The sequence below is a fragment of the Lutra lutra genome, chromosome 18, assembly GCF_902655055.1.
Source record: "Lutra lutra chromosome 18, mLutLut1.2, whole genome shotgun sequence".
In the NCBI taxonomy this organism is placed as follows: domain Eukaryota; kingdom Metazoa; phylum Chordata; class Mammalia; order Carnivora; family Mustelidae; genus Lutra; species Lutra lutra.
In genome coordinates, this window is record NC_062295.1 from 37151755 (window position 1) to 37169501 (window position 17747).

The 17747-nt window shown below is 47.5% G+C and overlaps 1 protein-coding gene across 2 annotated transcripts in view; it reads right to left on the reverse strand.

Annotated features, from left to right (window-relative positions):
• The window catches only part of SDK1 (sidekick cell adhesion molecule 1), an 888974-nt gene that overhangs the window by 140961 nt on the left and 730266 nt on the right, over window positions 1-17747 (reverse strand). For both annotated transcript variants that reach the window (XM_047713403.1, XM_047713402.1), the window contains exons 18-19: window positions 12132-12247; window positions 10194-10386 (exon numbers count right to left, since the gene is read on the reverse strand). In XM_047713403.1, coding sequence (XP_047569359.1) covers window positions 10194-10386; window positions 12132-12247 — 309 coding nt within the window. The remainder of the gene's footprint in view (window positions 1-10193; window positions 10387-12131; window positions 12248-17747) is intronic.

A 17747-nucleotide genomic window follows, 5' to 3' on the forward strand; every position in this document is an offset into this window, starting at 1 on the left:
CCCCTTCTCATTGGGTCAAATGTGTGTGGAAAGTTCTAACCAGGGAAGGGAAGTGGGAGCCCAGGCTGGGGCCCCCAGGCAGGACTTGAAGGAAATGCCAGTAAGAACCAAGAAGAGGGGAGGGAATTCAAGGTGTAGAAGGCATCCCGGGCACATAAATTGTTTCATCAGCTGCATCTCAGCCATGCTGAGAACCAGACGGGCAGCAGGAGGTTCGTACACACCCCATTCTCCTTCTCCTTGATCTACTCTAATGAGAACAAGCAGGCTGGCTGGGCTCTGAAAAGCGGCGGCTGGCACCCGGTATCCCTGGACACGCCTTGCAGCGAGCATCTGGCTGGCGTGGGGTCTCTGCTCTGTGCAGCCAGGGCCACCCACTGCTGGAAGCAGGGTGACGCCCCCAGACCCAACCCAGAGTTCCAGGCTCCCTACCCCCACCCCCCTTCCCTTGAGGGGACCCACAGGGTTGGGCACTATGCAAAAGTTCCAGCAACATGCACTCCTTTGCCAGGAGTTTCTTTGAGCACAGCTGTTCTCTGTGGCGTGGGGGGCAGAGGCTCCACGTCATCCATTAAAATGAGGAGCTGCTGGGTTGGAGGCCTGTCCCCGGACAGGTAGCTGCTACTCTTAGTTCCTAGCTGTCTTACCACCCCAGCACCACGTCATTTTTCAGAGGAACTGTCTGCCGCTTTGAAAAGCACCCAGAGAAAAAGACCAAGAGGCCCAATGTGAGGTGAGCAGTCCAAGGTCATGGACGTTCATTGCCAGGGGCCCTGACCAGCCTCCTGCCCAGACCCCTCGCCCTCTTTGCAGCTATAGCATGCAAGGAAGGCCAAGCCTGGTCAGTGAGGACCTGGAGCCCCTGCGTGTGGCCCTCTCATAGGGTGGCTTCCTTCCCAGATCTGTGGGGGTGGGCATGGGGGACAGAGAGAGAAGGAAGCACTTTACGGGAGACTGGAGTCTGGGAGGGAACGGGGATGGGGCGAGGGAAGGGGTCAGGGATGGGCTCCACTGCTGAGGGGCCTGAGTGTGGGTCGGTCGGTTGGTCATCTCCCGCAGCTGGTGGGGCCACTGGCTCAAGTTCACTCTGCCCCCCTAGGCCTCCCCCTCCCTGTGCCTAACTCTGGAGGCCACACTTAACTGAGTCAGGGAGGAAGGAGGGGAGGCTTGATGGGAAGAACCAGAGACAAAAGAGGAACAGAGGAGAATGGAGAGGAGCCAAGTGACCCACCAGCTCAGCACAGACGGGAGAGGCACACGCCCCTGCCCTGGCCCCTCCAGAGCTGCCCCGCATCATGCCTCCCCTGCTCTGCCCTGAACCTACTACACAGAGATCTTTTTAACCAAAGCACGATGCAGTATTTTAAGCTTCAAATCGGACAGCATGAAGACAAGGGTGCTGGTTTTTCTGCGCGAGAGTGGAGTTGGGGCATCCCCCCATTCTGGCTGCTGTGGGGCTGGCTCACACAGATAGTGGGTTCAGTACCGGCTTCTCACCTGGCATCTGGACAAAGCCTCCTAATACATCTAATTAAAAAAAAAGAAAAAAGATGGAAACAGCCTCAGCAAACACACTCATCTAGGTGAAACTTCCGGAAGACGTTTTATGGCGAAGCTCCAACCCCGATAAAGACCACTCTCGGGGCCGGGGAGACATAGAACTGCTGGTGAATCCCACTCATCTTTCTCCAGGTCTGAGTTTCCAGAAAGACATTCTGACGGATTTTTGAATGGACTTGTTCTTTTTTCGATCGATAGAGCGGCAAAGAAAGCTTTTTGCTCCTTTTATATTCTCAGTGTTTCTGCTTCTTGGATTCCTGCCCAAATCTGCTGTCCCCTAGCTCTACTGGAACAAGCTGGCAATGTCTAGCCTTAAAATTCATATTCCGTTTCCCCCGTACTGTGTTGCCCGCCTCCCCCATCACCCGCTTTCCCCCCTGGGTTCTGATCGCATCGGAGCTTCAGAAAAGGAGGCCCGTGGGATGCAGAGCCAAGGGAGGTGCCCTCAGCTGGAGAGCACATGGGGCCAGGCCAAGCCAGCCTTGACTCCCAACCTTGCCATGACACAGTCCATGCTCTGAACAGCGTCAGCAGGCCCCCCAGCTACCGAAAACTGGTGACTCTGTTAGAAAAATTCTAAAGAGGGGTCATCAGTTCTAGTTCTCTCAATTCCCAAGAAAGAAATGTCCAATTGCTCTTTTTACCTACTAATGGTGGGCGAAAATTCCCTTAAGGCTCTGCTTCCTGGCCACAGAGCTGAATGGGGTGTGTCCCCACGGTGTCTGTAGCTTGCTTAGCTGGCAACAACTGGGTTTCCGTCTCTGAGCAAAGAATTCAGCCAGGACTCTTCTCCTTTTTCTTTGGAAGGAGTTACCTTCTTCTGCCACTTTGTCTTTTTAATCAGTGTCCTCTGGAAAGTGAAGTCTGATACGATGCAGTCGGACATGGCTGTGGCTTGAGCAGAGGTGTTGCCCCAGCCTCTGCTTTGGTAAGTGAACTAGATGAAAACGTCCACGTAATGCAGAGGTGTAAGGGGGAGCTCCCAACATTTGTCCCCCAGCACTGCCCTCCGCACCCCATCTACACACAGAAGGGAGTTGGGCTGAGTCTTCCTACGGATGAGTGCAGAAAGTACCCTATGTCCACGCCAGGCTCTTTCTTCCTCCAAGACCCCATGCGGGCCCCCTGCATGCCCCCCTGCAACCTCGGTCCCACACGACTGGGCCCACACCCCCTTGTCGTACACCTTGGCCCACCAGATCCCTACAGCGACTTCATCTGCTCAGGGGGCTTTACCTGCTGGGGACCTTAGAGCTCAGACACCCTGAGGTGGAATGGATTTCAGATATTTCCATCTGGGGTTAGACCATATACTCAGTTACCTTCCCTAACCCTTTCCTGGAAAGTAAGATCGCAGTTGGGAATTGCCAGGACTCCCAAACCCACTCAGACACAGGGGCCCAGATGCTCTGCAGTCGCCACACACCAGGCACACCCCAAGTTGGTGCAGCGTCTTCACCCACCCAAGACCCGTTTCCTACTTTGGTGGCCTCATTGCCCTCGTAGTCACATAAACCAAAGCACATTGAGTCATCCTGGATAATCCCTTCTACCCCTCTATCAGAGAGCCCCCAAAGTCCCTGTGACGTGTGCTCAGGATCCATCCCCCTCGCTGCTGTCTCCATGGCGTGGGTGTGGGCTCTCTTCATCTCATGCCTTCTTCCCGGCTTCCTTCACCTTGAGCTCCAGAACCTCCACACAAAACCCGCAGACAGAACTTCTGAAACATGGATTAAGTCAAAGCACACCCCTCATGGAGAACCTTCTGTGGGTCTGTCCAAGTGCCTGAACGTAGCAGTTGAGACTCTTCTGACTCTGGTTTTCTGGGGCTTGTCCCCTCCCCGACCCCCACATGCTGCACCACAGCCACGCCAAACACCTCACTCATGTTCTCTCAACCTCGCATTCTCTCCTTGCTGCCACAGATGCGGTTTCTCCCACCTGCAACGCCCTCAATTCTTCTCGGCTCATCTGTTAAGACCAGCTCAGTTGCCACCTTATCTACAAGACTTACCTGCTCCCTGATGCTCCTCAACCAGCTGCTTTTCACTGGGTGGTGGCAGCCACATCCCTCGACCTCCCTTCTCGGTGGCACTGGTCTCAGCCACGTCCCTCACGTCTGACTAGGTGAGAATCTCTAAAGGCAGAGGCTCTGCTCATTTATCTCTGCAACCCTTTCAACATCCAGCTGGCTGCCTCGTACATGTCCACAGACAACCTGAATATAAGTGCGCATGCTCATTTCTGCATTGGGAAGATGGATGAATGGACTGTTCAATTAACATTTAACTACAATACAATCACAGTAGGAACAAGACTTGATGAGACAGGCGTACATTTTTTTTTTAAAAATGGAAAAGCTGATCTGATCAGCCTCCTTTAATCCTAAACTCTGGTTGGGGCCAGTGTATACAAATTAATAATTGAAAAACAGATCTCACAGCAGAATACACATTACTCTTCTCAAGCACTCATGAAACATTCACCAAGACTGAGCATGTGCTGGGCCATAAAGCAAACTTCCAGAAACTTAAAGGAATTGAAGTTTTACAGTGTGCTCTCTGACAATTATGGAATCAGGCAAGAAATCCACAGCAGAAAGACAATAGGAAAATCTCCACACCCACAGGAACTAAATGGCACCCTTCTAAATAATGCACGGGCCAAATAGGAAGCCTTAGAGGGAATAAAAGCACATAGAACTGAGTGAAAATGAAACACAATATATCAAAATATGTGGGATGCAGCTAAAGCAGTGTGGGGAGGAAAATTTATGGCATTAACTCTTTATAAAAGAAACGAGGACAGGCCTCAAATCAATAGTTTAAGTACCTACCTCAAGAAATGAAAAAAGGAAGACCAAAAAATAAACCCAAAGCAAGCAGAAGGAAGGAAATATTAACAGCAAGAATCAATGAAACTGAAGATTGGAAAACAGTGGAGAAAATTCAATGAAATAAGCTGGTTCCTCAAAACAAAACAAAACCAAAAAACAATAAAATTGACAAATCTCTAGGAAGAATGACAGAAATAGAAAAAGAGATCAGCAATATCAGGGATGAAACAAGGAAGATGATGACATATTCTACAGCCATGGGAGGATACGAAGGGAATCCTGCCAGCAGCGTTACACGCACAGACACGACAACTTAGAGGATCGGTTCGTCGAAAAATCACAGACTGCCAATGCTCAACCGAGAAGAAGCAGACAATAGAATAGTACAATAACCACTGGAGACACTGAATTTATAATTAAAACGCTCCCCCAAAAGAAATAGCCAGGCCCAGAGGATTTCATTGGAAAATGCCACTAAACATTTTAAAGACGGATTGATACTAATTTTACACAATGTCTTCTAGAAAGCCAAACAGGGGCTGGAGCACCTGGGTGGCTCTGTTGGTTAAGCATCTGACTCTTGGTTTCAGCTCAGGTCATGATGTCAGGGTTGTGAGACTGAGCCCTGCGTTGAGCTCTCTCTGTGCCCAGCGGGGAGTCTGCTTGGGATTCTCCCTCTCCCTCTGCCCCTCTTCCCACTCATGCACTCTCTCAACTAAATAAATAAATCTTTCAGAAAGAAAGAAAGAAAGAAAGAAAGAAAGAAAGAAAGAAAGAAATGTAGGTAGGAGAAGGGGAACACTTCCAAACCTACTTTAGGAGGCCAGCGCTATCCTCACTACCCCGGACAGACAGAAAGTCCAGGAAAATAAAACTGCAGACCAGTATCTCCCATGAAACCCAAATGCAAAACATCACCCACAAAGTATTAGCAAACTAAAGCCAACGACATGAGCAATAATTACACACTAGGACAGAGTGGGATTTCCTCCAAGTGTGCAAGGCCACTTCAACATTTGAAAATCAATCCACTGTACCAACAACTTGCTGAAAAGAAAAATCACAAGATTGTGTCACTTGCAGTCGCAGCAGCTGACAAAACTGAATGCTTGGTAAGGAGGTCATAGTCCAGGGCTGGGGTGAGAGTGGCTGCTAGGGGTCATCGGGGATGCAAGAGGTTAGGGGTCTAAGAAATAGCTTCTCAGAGAAGGAAGTGAGTTCACCAGGAGCTCAGTGGGTCGGGGCGAGTACGGAGTTGCCACTTTCGGATGAGGGAGATCTGGGCATATTTGTGGGCTGACAACTAGTCAGTCTTCATCCTCTGATAGAGAGGAACTGGGGTGAAAACAGAGGGATCCTGAGATGGGAGCAGACGGGGAGGAAGCTCATCTCAGGTGGCCTTGACCTCTGTAAATGCTGCCTCTGTGAGTACAGTGAAGCCGAGGCCTCAGGGAGCAGGGCAAGGCTGGGCCATGATACCCCAGGTGGCACAGGGGGCCGGCCACACCCAGAGCCCCATGGCCGGGACAGGAAGAAGCTGGAGTACAGACGAGTAGCAACCCCCAGTGACTTTTTCTTAAACATATATTAGTTTTAATATAAAGAGATAAAGAGAGTACGTACCCACTGTAGAAACAAGAATATATCGCAAAATCCAAAGAATGTAGAAACATGCGTAATCACACCACGTAGAGCTAACAACTGTGTGTCATACAAGTGTGTTTTTATAAAATTTGGATCTCCTATAGTTTTGCATATTATTTTTTTCACCTAACAGTAGATTATGACCATTTATTCAAAAAACTTTTTAATAACGACAAAATATTTAGTATACTGTCATTCCATAATTTTTAAAATTACACCCTTCTGGAACACTTGCATGTTTTTCTTTCTTTTTTTCCCAATTACAAATAACTGCAATGAGCCTTCCCATATTCAAGTCTTGGCACACATCTGTGGTCATTTTCTCAGAGAACTTCACTAGATGATGTTTTCCACAGGTGTCAGCTGACCCGAGGACAGAGAAGGAGCTGGTCTGAAGTGAGCAGATGGGGACAGTGCCAAGTGAAGGTGCTCAGAGGGGCTGCTGGGTTGAGATGCCCCAGGGAGGGTCAGGGAAGGCACAGCTGGGAGGCCTGACAGGGCATTTGAGAAGAAGGTAAGGGGATCTGGCAAGATTGTGGAGGAGTTGGAGGCCTTAGTTTTATCTGGTCCCAGGAATCCAGCTAGAAAGCTATCAAATCACTCTGAACACCTGTGAACACAAGCAGAGATGTAAGAAAGAACAGTTGCAGTTCTACAAATAGAAAAGCAACTCTGTAAGGTAGGAGGTGCGGAGAAGTGAATCCAAGGCGATATATCGGAAGATAAGCCACGGTGGGAGGGAGCCTCCATCAACGGGCACCAGAAAGTGATAGAGCAGGAGAGCACAAAATCAGGACTTTTAGAAGTCTGCTCTGGTGAGAGACGGCCCTGCCTGAAAGGCACTCAGGGAGCAAAGTGGGGCAGAATCCTAGGTAGGACAGGGTAGTCTCAGGATCCCTGGGGTCACGGGAACGCCGGGGTGCCTGACTGCAGCAGAACTCCCAGGCTTCAGAGCGGGGAAGCCACCTGCCGTCAGTGAGCCCAGGAGTGAGGCTCTTAGCTCGGGGTTGCCTCATACTGGAACTGTGGCACAGCTGGGTGACCGCACTCCGAGCAGGGGCCCCGTAAGCGGCAGGACCGCAGCAAGACCCCCCACCCCTGTTCCCGGGGAGGAGCAGTGTGGGTGGGTGCCACAGGAGTCTGCAGCTTGTGGAGACTCAAAGCATGGTCATGTGCCTGAGATAGAAATGCTCAGTCACAGGCCAGGTGAGCATGGAGTGCGTCCAGAGACCAGGGCAGGGGACTGACTGCTTTTCCCTGATGTCTCACTGAGGAGTGGGGCCCCAAGCTGTTGGCTCCAGGGCTGGAGACTGGGAGGCTGCCAGTACATTCTCATCCTCAAGAATGGCATGGAAAGGCTTCAAGAAACAAAAGCCACATAATACAAACCTGAGCTACTTAGCCTGGTCCCCGGCAATGGTGAGGCCATTCACAAGGGGCAAAGACACCTGAGAGTCAATGCAACCGGGCCCTCCCCCAGGAGACCAGCAAGAACATCCAGCCAAGACCAAGTTTACTGGTCAAGGAGAACCATAAAACTCCAGTGCTAAGGGAAAACAGTACACAGAATTCATGTTTTTTTCCCCACGGTTTTTTAGTCTGATAATTTTATTTTTTTTTCTCTTTCCTTTCTCAACCAATTTCTTATTTTATCAACTCTTTTTTAAAAATCACCTTTAATTTTCATTTTTATACTTTCATTCTACCTTTTCATTGTATTTAATTTTATTTTTACATATATATAAGTTTTTCTTTCCTTACAATTTTGGGATGTACTTTCTTCTAACAAAGAGGCCAAAATACACTCAGGATATAGTGTGTATTGGGGCGCCTGGGTGGCTCAGTGGGTTAAAGCCTCTGCTTTCGGCTCAGGTCATGATCCCAGGGTCCTGGGATCGAGCCCCACATGGGGCTCTCTGCTCAGTGGGGAGCCTGCTTCCTCCTCTCTCTCTCTCTGCTTCTCTGCCTACTTGTGATCTCTGTCTGTCAAATAAATAAAAATAAAATCATTAAAAAAAAAGGATATAGTGTGTATTGTTCTGTTCTCTTCACCTGTCTATTTATATTCCTTCTTTTTTTGTCTTTTAATTTTCATTTTTATACTTATATTGTATCCTTTCAATGTATTTAGTTTTATTTTATGTATTTAGTTATATTTATAATTTTGGGATATAGTTTTCTAACAAACACCCCAAAATACACATAGGATTCAGTGTATTGCCGTGTTCTTTCACATGTTTGATCATATTCTCCTCTCTCTCTCTTTCAGTTTCTGGTCTCTTCTGATTTGTTTAGTGTACATTTCTGAGGTCATTATTGCCTTTTTTAGTATTTATTCTCTTGTTTATCTATTCTTCTCTGGACGGAATTACAAGATGGAAAAACTCACCTCAAAAAAAAGAACAAGAGGCAGTACCGACTGCCAAGGACCTAATCAGTATGGACATTAAGTAAGATGTTGGAACTAGAGTTCAGAATAATGATTACAAAGATACTAGTTAGGTTGGAAAAAAGCATAGAAGACACTAGAGAATCCATTTCTGGAGAAATAAAAGAACTAAAATCTAGTCAAGTCAAAATCAAAAGGTTCTTAATGAGTTGCAATAAAAAAATGGAAGCTCTAACTGCAAGGAGAGACGAGGCAGAAGAGAGAATGAGTGATATAGAAGACCGAATGATGGAGAACAAAGAAACTGAGCAAAAGAGAGATAAACAACTACTGAACCGTGAGAGGAGAATTCGAGAGATGAGTGATATCATAAGATGAAACAATATTAGAATAATTAGGATCCTAGAAGAAGAGGAAAGAGGAGCAGATGATATATTGGAGCAAATTATAGCAGAGAACTTTCCTAATCTGGGGAAGGAAATGGGCATTCAAGTCCAGGAGGCACAGAGAACCCCTTCAAAATCAATAAAAATAGGTCAATGCCTTGACATATAGTAGTGAGCCTTACAAATTTCAGAGACAAAGAGAAAATCTGAAAGCAGCTCACAATGAGATGTCTGTAACCTACAAAAGTAGAAACATTCAACTGGCAGAGGACCTATCCACAGAGACCTGGCAGGAATAAGGGAATGAATAAGGAATAAGGGAACATATACACCTGAACTTTTTCACAACTTGAACAGACTGACTTCTCGAAAAGTTGAAAACAGAGCTACCCTATGACCCAACAATTGCACTACTAAGGATGTACCCCAAAGATACAAATGGAGTGATCTGAAGGGTACCTGCTCCCCAGTGTTTATAGCAGCAATATCTATAATAGCCAAACTATGGAAGAGTCCAGATGTCCATCGACAAATGAATGGATAAAGAAGAGCTGGTGTGTGTGTACACATACACACACACACACACTCTCACACACAATGAACTGCTACTCAGCCATCAAAAAACTGAGATCTTGCCATTTGCAACGACATGGATGGAACTAGATGGTATTATGCTAAGCTAACTCTCAATCAGAGAAAGACAATTATCATAGGATCTCGCTCGTATGTGGAATTTAAGAAACGACACAGAGGATCATGGGGGAAGAGAAGAAAAAAAAACAAGATGAAATCAGCAAGGGAGACAAACCATAGCAGAGTCTTGATCATATGAAACAAACTAAGGTTTGCTGGAGAGGAGGGGGGTGAGGGGATAGGCTGACTGGGTGACAGGCATTAAGGAGGGGAGTGCATGTGACACAATGAGCGCTGGGTGTTGTATAAGATTGATGAATCACCGACCTCTACCTCTGAAAACAATAATATACTGTAGGTTAACTAATTAAATTTAAATTAAAAAAATACTGGAACAAAAAAAAAAAAAGAAGAAGGAAAGGGGACTAAAAGTTGAAATCTGGGGGAAGAGAAGGCCATCAAGACCACAGGTGCACCACATGGCTCAGACCAGACTGTTTCTCTGGCCCTCTGAGCTCTTTCAGCTAGCCTGGCTTCCAGTTCCAGGGACCACCTCCCGCCGCTCATCACTGATACTTCCCACTGACTGATCTCCCTCAGGCACGCAGACCGCAAACTCTCTGAGGACATGGAGGTTCCTGATGAGCCCTCAGCCCTGGCCCGGTGTGGGATAGGACAGTGGTGGGAACCTCCCTGATGCCTGACTTGTGACTGTTGAGAAGACACACAGTGGAGCAGTACTCACTGTCTTCATGAGTCCAGACGAGCTGAGGCGTGCTCGGAGGTCCGTCCCCCGGAGTAGTGAAACACAGAACGGAAGTGAAGTACGCTGTGAACTTCTTCAGGTTCGTTATATACCCATGGTGGACTCCGTGGAAATCTGGCGCAATGGTGACCACAGTGGTGGCCTCAGGGACCTCAGCTGGCCACGCGAGGAGCTGTGATGGGACATGTGGAGAAAAGAGATGCTTTTGAACTGCACATCTTCACTCTCAAGTCTGTTATCAGGATTTTTAGTTTGTAATTAATGTATCATCAAAGAAAGCAAAGTCATGACTAAGAAACTCCATAAAGCTTACATTTTGCAATGCTGCTAAAAAATCTGGAGTTGAAAAAATATCTCACAGATAACTGAACACAGATATGTACTTATACATATATTTTATACATGTATGTAAAAACAAATTATCTAACTTTAACCCATGTTGGAATAATAGACACTCCTTAAACCTTCACTTAAAGATGTTCCAGAGTGTAATGTTTTTTAACACTAAGCAATAAAGACAACACCATCTTTATTTGACTTAATCAGTAAAAAGAAACATAAACACAAATATCAACGAAACATGAACACAGATTTTTTTTTTCCCCCGGGTAGGCATCTACTCTGCCTCAAAGACAAGCCCCTGATTCAATAGGAACCACTCTTAATTATTTACGATTTCTATCACACTAGTTTTCTGAAAAGAATTTTAGGAGGTCGAGTCCAATTTTAAAGAAATATCCTACACGTACGCATTCCAAGGGAAGTCGTTTTAACGTTTGGGCAACATTATGTATGAGCATGACTTTTAATTCCTTTGACACCAAACATTTCCAGGGTTAATTAGGTTTGAAGGTTGACATGCTGCAGGACACAAAGCGTATTTGTATAGATCAAACCCACACTGAGCCATCGAATGAATGCTCTGGTCTTGCCAATAAGACTTGACAGGAAAGTCAAGGAGGCAAAAGCATCTTGGTTGATCAATATGATTTTCTTTCAGACAAAGCTTCTGAGGGTAGATTCCTCTGGGGAATTGAAAAGGAAAAGAAAAGGCAGGGCAAATTCCTAGCTACCTCTGCCTTTCTAATGAAAACAAAAAAGTGTTTTTGTAAGTTGAATCCAAATGGGAGAAAAAAAAAAAACTGAACCATGTGTCTAAGGAAATAATACTCTTTGAATCTGAAATTACCAAGAATTCAAGCAGAACATGTGGAGTCCTTTCTCCACAAGGATCTTCCCTGAGTTTACCTGTTATGGCAGACCACTAGTGACTATGCTGTAGCTAAAATCAGGACAGGATCCCAAGTCCAACCAGTAGCTGATCTAGAAGGCAAGACGGACTACACCTTTGGAAATTGCATCCAAATACATCCATGAAGGTAATAGATTCTGGTAGCTAAGGACAGAGGGATGTTGGACAGAGGGAATCTGTGTCTCTAATTCAGGCCAGGTAGGTGTTCTGAATTCACTGAACAGAACTTTCCCTGAAGCTGAGATGGGGAGGGAGTAAATATCTTCTTTTGTTAGAAGTCTCATTCCCTTGCATCGAGCACCCTTTATTCTAAGTTGGTGCCCCTGGGAGAGGTCTCTTCTCCAGGAAGATGTGGTTTGCACAAATACTGATTCCAATCAACCCAGACAGGTTTTCCACTGCTAATTTAAAAATGAATGGCTTTTCTCAAAAGAAGTCGCTCTGTTACGTTTGACCACCCACTTAAAAACTAATAATTTGAGTTTCTGAACCCATAGAGCAGAGAAGACCTTGGATAAATGGTGACACCCCCACCCGACCACCAAAGCTAACACACTTGGTAACTTTATGTGGTAGGTTCTCCATGAAATGAGGAGTGGGCAGCCTTCTTATTGGTCACAAGACTGTGACAGACCAGGACGGCCACCCAGGGCTGAACGGTGTACCTTGTATCCCTGGTTGATGCCGTTGATGAACTGCTGAGGCGGAGGGTTCCAGAGGAACTGGATGGTTGTGGAATTCACAGCTTCCGTCTGCACGTTCTGTGGGGGTGCAGTAGGCACTGTTCCAAGGCAGTCGTGGAAGATGGCAAAACAAACAGTAGGAGGCCCAGTAGGGAGGAGAGAGGAGAAAGAAACTCTTAGCTGCCACTCATGATTCACAGGCCATTACAGCATTGAGAACAGGGAAGTGTGATAAATGTTTCTGGAAGCTAATAGTGGCATTACAAAGAAAAAGAACTGGGGCTATTTCTCATTTTCTGCGGGAGAATTCTTTAAGGCATCGGCGGAAAAGTGGACCGGATCATCTCATTCCACGGGTGAGGCTTTCTCAGGAATCCCCAGATAAATAGCTAAGGAGAGCTTTCTCTGGTTCATTTCTCAGTTACTCAGGGTTTGAGATCTAGGCAAGGTCTCGTTGAGAGACCCCCTCCCCCAGCAGGTACCACTATGTTTCAAGTCATATGGGGGAAAAAAAAAAACACCCTCTCCCATATGGATTATTCATTCATTTGGAGGCTAAATTTCTCTTTGTCTGTTACAGGGACCACCATTTTTTCTTTCTGTTATTGACCAGTTACACACTCGCCAAATGGCCGGTCTTCCAGAAGTCGCGAACTCGGGGAGATACTCATGCAACAGAAATAAGCACACAGGCTCTCTGGGGGCAGGGGACGCCCAGGACAGAGCAGCTGACTCTGCCCCAGGAAAGCACGGAAGGCTTCCATGAGGAGGCACCTGGACTAGGTCTGGAAGAAAGGGCAGATGTCTGAAGAGGGAAGGGCCTTCTCCATTGGGAAGATGGAGTGAGCAAGGCCTGGTGTTACAAAACCCTCTTGTACCGTGAGAATATAGTGCGTGGGCTAGACACAGGGCACACAGGGGCAACTGGGCGTGGGGAGTCGCCTTGGGTACTGCCTTGTGCCAAACACAGTGGTTGATGACGTACACGGCACACCATGGGAAATCCGAAGTGTTTTGAAAAAGGCAGCGATGTGATGTGGCTAGCTGTTGGAGGACGGGGACCTCCATGGCCTTGGAGGGGACCATCCCACAGGCTGTGATCCAACTTTCTACCAAAGAAGGTCTTGGTTCTCTAGGGCCTTGTTTCAAAAATAACACACAGAAGCCAAACGGATCCTTGGGCTCCAGGTAAAGAAATAAAGATGACATAGAGTCTCCTAGCACAGAGCACATGAGGACAGAGCATGGTCCTGCTAAAGATGACTAAGCCTTCCATTATTCCCATCTTGTTAGGCAGAAGTGAAAAAAGCATAAAAGAAGTGAAAAGTGAAAAAAGCAAAAAATTCCCCCAAGCCCCTCAAGAGTACACTTCAAGTCATGCTCTCTTCTCATCTGCTCTGGACTCCGGCTGCAATATTCCTCTGTCCCCTGCCTCTGCATGTCACCAAGCAAATGGTCCGTTTCCCCATTCCACATTTTGTAGATTAAAAAAAAAAAAAAAAAAAGGCCAGGGGATCATAGTGCCTGGGATGTAGAATGCTGGGAAGAACGTGACATCCAAGAACAAGAGGAAGCTGAACTAACAACTATAAAACCTGTACCTCTCTTGAGCCCACAGGAAAGCCGAGGTCAGCGTGGCCACTGAATGTTGAGAAAAGATGGGCCTCTTGGAGGAGAGAGCATGGGAGTGCCGGCTTACCTGGGACGGAGCAGGAGAGAGGACAGGGGGACACCGCATAGCTGGGTAAGGAAAACTCAGCTCAAATTCCTAACTAAGTGCTGGAGGCTCAGTGGGGGCCGGCAGGGGAGGACAGAGTGTGTGTAGGCTGTGGACGCCCAGACAAGTTCAATACTGCGGAGACACAAAGGAGGGAATCACAAGGGCCTTCTCATCGGAAGCCAAGTGAGCCAGGAGCAGTAGAGTGATACGTTTCAAGTACTGATGGGAAAATCTACGGTCCCAGGCTTCTTGTCCTGGAAAAGCGTCATAAAAGACATTTTCAGGAAGACGAACACGGAGCGAATTCATTCCCGGCACACCTGTGCTGTGAAAAACACTGGAGGCTTGTGCTAGCAGATGGACACCGAGGCTGATGATCTATGCAGGGAAGTGGGTGATTTCCAGAAATGGTTAAGATGATGGTAGGTAGAATATTTTTGTTATTTTTGACTTACTCTCAAATATGGCTGACTGTTGAAGCAACCAAGGTAGCATTCCATCGGGACTTGCAGCAGGAGTGCGAGTGAGATGAGGGGTCCCAATGCCTGAGAGATGGGGTGAGGCCCCAGAGGCACTGACCAGGCTCATCCATCGTACACGGGACTAACTTTAAGATCAACTGGGATTCAATGAGGAGATATATAGTAAACCCCAGAGCAATTACTAAACGAGTCCAGAAAAGGGATCTAAGATAAGGCAAGAGTGGGGAAAATAATGTAAATATAGGAATATCTAATTAATCCCGAAGCAGGCAGGCAGAAGGAATGGAAAAGGAGAAAACAGGAGAGGGATCAAATAGAAAACAATTGGCAAGACGATAGATTTTAACCTCATTTTTCAAGTCGTGTAGCATGTAAACAGTACACATACCAACAAAAGACGGGCTATCAGATGAGAGGAAAAGCCCAGCTGTGTGGTGTCTAAAAGGATCTCACTTTAAAGGTGAAGACACAAAGAGAGTACAAATAAAAGAACAGAAAAAATACATGCTGAAAAAAATAACCCCTTGGGAGCACAGAGGGACAGCGCAGGGGGTTTTGGGGGTGAAAGAGATGGCCCAACTCCATTGTGGTTGGGGTTGTGGCTGGCATGCGTTTATCAAACCGTATCCAATCGTACACTAAAAAGGGGGAATTTGTTTCATTTTCTGTAAATTATATCACAGGGAATCTGACTTCTAAAAAAGTGCTTCAAGCTCTTTGATGTTTTTCTGCCCCCGAGGGGTGATGTCTGGGTCTGGGCCCCTTGCGGAGAGGCCCCACAGGTCTTCCAACCAGCAGAATACCACCCAGGCCCTACTGAGCCTGAAGCTTCTACTCTCCAGGCCCAGCCTCTCTGGGAGCACCCTGAGCAGCCCCGTAAGAAGGCCGGGACCCTGACAGCACCCTGCAGTCCCAGGGCAGCCCAGTCTTGCAGCTTTCCCTGCAGAGGCCCTGATATGTGCATGGATCCATGCCCCCCCGCATCCCGCCGCCAGCCCAGCTGGCTGCCAGTGCACTGAGGAGCCACCCGTCCAGGCCTACTGCGGTTCCAGGCCCACAGCACCATGACATCTAAGAGAAGGCTGCTTGTCGTAAACCTCCAACTGTCTCAGGGAGAGGGAAGAGAAGTCCCGGGGGCAACTGGGAGGACACTCCGAAGGGTCTGGCTTCTTCTCTCAGATGCTGTGCTTGCGGGGGCCGAGGAATGCAACGCTCTTTGCGGGCTTCCTTCTGGGGTCTCGTGGGCCCAGTTACTGACTAGAATTCCATAAAACGTTCCCATCCAACGCCGTGATAGTCCCTAGATAACACCACGCTGATCTAACGCTTTTAAAAACTTGGCATTTTTGCATAAATTAAATTGAGCGATGATCTCCTAGGGCTCTAAGGGGACGTCTAGCAGTTCTGCATTTCTTTCTGGCACCACAACGGGCACGCGGAGGGGCTGCTGCTCGCCTGGGTCGGCCTGTTCAGCCTCACGTCGCGTCAGTGCGGCTCTTCGCCCACCCACATCTCAGCAAAACCCCGGGGAGCTGGGCTGCCCCCGTCAAGAAGGCAGTTCTGTCCTCCCTTCTCATTTCCAGGGGTCATGGAAAGTCAGGATGCCAGCAGGGCTCTGCCTGCTGCACCCCTGCACCCAAGTTCATGGGGCTGGATGTGCGTTCCTTCCCAAAGTCCCAGGAAGCAGGTTCTAGAGCCCGAGATTCCTTTCTCTCGCCCACCTGGGGCTTTGTCCAAAAAAAATCACCCGTTGTCCTAGCCACCATTCAGCTTCTTGTCGTCCTAATTATTGTCATCAGAAATGACTCACCAATACAAGGATGATGGAATTAAAAATTCCCTAGAGGGAGAGAAAGAGCTACAGCCAGGAAATCCTTCTCCACAGTGTTCCCCACAGAGGCAGAATGGCCTTAATTACTGCAGGCCGTGGAACCCTCCTCTTGTAAGGAAAGGCAGGGGCCTCGCTGCCAGGTGGGACTTCTCTGCAGTCTTCACAGGAGAGCTCAGGGAAGCAGGGAGGGGAGCCTCCCGCTGCTCCTGAATGAGGCCTCCTGGGACATTTTTCTCCCCAGATAATTAGCATTTAAAGTGCAGTTCTTCCCTTGTCCCTAACTGCAGGCCTTGAAGTGGTCTGGTAAAGTGACAGGTGGTGTTATGCTCTTTTGTGGTTTTCTTTGCTAAAAAAAAAAAAAAAAAAAAAAAAAAAAAAAAAAAAAATTTAAATCCTTTTTTTTTTTTTCCCCTAGATGTTTCCCCCTGCACTGATCTAGAATGCTCTCAGTCTTAAATTCAACACAGCTTAAATCCTGTCTTGATTCTCCCGGCCAAGGACGAGGAGCTCTGTCATAAGCAGCCAGCACCCAGCACCCAAGGGCACCTTCCAGCTGTGGCACGTGGAGAGAGAAACCACATGAGCAGTTTTAGAAACAGGAATTGATCTGTTACAGGCGAGCCTGTGGCTGGGATAAAGCAATGGCCAGAGGTGGGATTTCTTGGGATGGGCACGTAGGAGGCACCAAGGGCAGGGAGGCCCTGTCCGCTGGGTTACACCAGCACCAGAGTTGCTCGTGTCCGTCAATTCTTTGTTGTCGTCAACCGTTGTTCAGAGCCACTGGAAAATTACATTTGAAAACCTTCCCCACGCATCGCGTATTGCTGAGTGAAAGGAGCCAAACTAAAAAGGCTCTGTGCTTTGTGATTCCAACTATAGGATATCCTGAAAAAGCAAAACTACAGAGGTAGTGCATTCATGGTTTTCGGGGGTGGGGGAATAGGTGGAGCACAGAGGATTTTTTAGGGGAAACTATTGTGTATGATTTCATCACGGACACATGTCATTACACTTCTGTTAAAAGTCACAGGGCGTACAGCAATGAGAGTGAACCCCAATGTGAACTACAGATTGTGGGTGCCAGTGATGTGTCGCTGAGTTCCGGGACTGTAATAGATGCACCCAGCATCCTGGGGGATGCTGATGGTGGGGCAGCCATGGTGGAGAGGGGTACTGGGTACATGGGAAATCTTTGCACCCTCCACTCAGTTTTGCTGTGAGCTTAAAACTGCTCTAAAAATTAAAGTCTATTTAAAACACAAAACGAGCCATGACTTTGCTAGACGCTTTCTGAATCCAGCCCCTGTTACCGACTTTCCGCGAGCATCTGTAGGGAGGCCCCAGGGCAGCAAAGATAACAGCGCCCTCCCCAACATCCCCATCAGCCCATCTTCTCAAGTTCACTTCCATGTTCATTTTCACCCAGTCACACATAGAGGCAGTGTGCAATTATGGTTATTTCCTGGCGTTAGGTGTTCCCTGGAAAGATAGGAAGGATTTTTAAAAAATCTTTAAAAAAAAAAAAATCTTCTTCCTCCTTCCCTTCCCTTCTTCCTGGCTAGTCA